The sequence below is a fragment of the Phytophthora parasitica genome (assembly GCF_000247585.1).
Source record: "Phytophthora parasitica INRA-310 unplaced genomic scaffold supercont2.46, whole genome shotgun sequence".
Classification (NCBI taxonomy): domain Eukaryota; phylum Oomycota; class Peronosporomycetes; order Peronosporales; family Peronosporaceae; genus Phytophthora; species Phytophthora nicotianae.
The window spans coordinates 390,204-391,781 of NW_008649032.1; the positions used below are offsets into that span (position 1 = coordinate 390,204).

The 1,578-nt window shown below is 49.6% G+C and overlaps 2 protein-coding genes across 2 annotated transcripts in view; one reads left to right on the forward strand and one right to left on the reverse strand.

The window, feature by feature from the left end:
• The window catches only part of PPTG_15303 (hypothetical protein), a 1,379-nt gene extending 347 nt beyond the window's left edge, over positions 1-1,032 (reverse strand). Inside the window, exons 1-3 of the mRNA XM_008912353.1 lie at positions 865-1,032; positions 680-777; positions 8-604 (exon numbers count right to left, since the gene is read on the reverse strand). Of these exons, the coding sequence (XP_008910601.1) occupies positions 8-604; positions 680-777; positions 865-974 (805 nt within the window). The 5' untranslated portion in view covers positions 975-1,032. The remainder of the gene's footprint in view (positions 1-7; positions 605-679; positions 778-864) is intronic.
• A 50-nt stretch (positions 1,033-1,082) lies between these two features.
• The window catches only part of PPTG_23670 (hypothetical protein), a gene marked incomplete at its 3' end in the record, with an annotated part of 2,367 nt that continues 1,871 nt past the window's right edge, over positions 1,083-1,578 (forward strand). The window contains exon 1 of the mRNA XM_008912354.1: positions 1,083-1,455. Within this exon, the coding sequence (XP_008910602.1) occupies positions 1,108-1,455 (348 nt within the window). The 5' untranslated portion in view covers positions 1,083-1,107. The remainder of the gene's footprint in view (positions 1,456-1,578) is intronic.

The following is a 1,578-nucleotide window of genomic DNA, read 5'->3' on the forward strand; positions in this document are numbered from 1 at the left end:
TTATCACCTCCATCCTTCCCAAAGACATACTCGTCGATGCGATGCACAAGCCACATGACATTACGCGGTGTATTGCTCACTTGCTTCTCCATCTGCTCCGTCAGTCGTCGACACGAGTCCACATACCTGTCACTGAAGCCATCCAGTCGACGCTCCCAGAACTTATACATGGCGTTCACCGAGTACTTGGTCTTTTCCACAATCCGATCCTTCACTTCCCCCATAGTTATCGACGCCGGGACTACTGCCGGTCCTCGTGGTGTCTTCAGACCACGAACCACTTCGCTCCCTACAAGCGCCTGGCCGTCGTCCGTGGCTTCTCCATCATCAAAGTCGAACAGATCGTCGTCATCCTCGTCCTCCACCAGATCATCGTCTTCGTCTCCGTCCTGCAGGTCTCCTCTGTTGCCTGCATTTTTGCGTAGCTCGCGTTTGATACGTTTACGCTCCTCAATCTGCTTCATGAGCTCGTCGTTGTCCGTGTGGACGGCGATGATGCCGATTCCCTTGACGTGTGGCAAATGTTTGCCCTCTTCCATCCACTCGGGCGAATAAGTCGACAATCCGACGCCTATGAAGGTGAAATCTTCCTTCCTTGGATGCGCTGCGTGGAGTTTCCCATAATTTATGCGAAATTGTTTAGTAGAAGGTTCTAAAGTAAATGAAATATCGTTCTTACCCGCTCGATCCCTCATCTCCTGCAGGCGCTCACGACTGGAGTTGAAATCCACTTGGATACCCTTACAGTCCGGAGTCCGACGCTCACGCCACATGGCTCTAAATGATTACAACATTTGGTTCTGTTAGTTTTAATATGAGTTTATGGAGGACTTCAGGGCCTTTTAGGAGCGTGAATGCACTTACTTAGTGTATACGCTGACGCCCACGCAGTAGGTGCATGGCACAGTGTCGCTGGGGCTTGTGGACGGCGCGCTGCCGTCGTCTCCGCGACTCTCTGGTGGCACAGGAGGCATGATTGACAAACGTTTATCCAGCAAAGAAATCGCTTTGAAAAAAAAATTTGGATCTTCTACTTCGATATTAGTTTCTCATAATTAATAAATTCGTTTCTCACAGGAATCATCTAAATTCGGATCCACGAAAACAATGCACCTACGCCACGTACGCATCGAAGTGCCGGCAGCGGAGACTTCAACTAAGGCTAGTCGTAAGCTGCTGGCAATTATTGCCACGCATGAGGAATACAAGGATAAATCGCCTGAAGTCTTCGATGAGGCGATGGTGTATCTCCACGGGTTCCCAGACATGGGCGTGCATCCCACCAAAGTGGATTTCGCTTCTCGAGTTCCGGCTAAACTTGCCGAATTTTGGGTAAACCAGAAAGATAAGAAAAAAATCTTCCTAACTTTTAACTTCGGCGGCGTCCCAGGCTCGGACGATGAACTGCGATTCACAGACAAACTCATCTCCCTGGAAGTCGAGGACATGATCGTCGTATGCAAATACATTCGCTCCCATTTCCTAGGAGGAAAAGGCAAAGTCCATGCAGTTGGTCTCTCCACTGGAGCCATTTTGGGCGCTTTACTGCGTGATAAAATCGTGTCGGATACCATCACA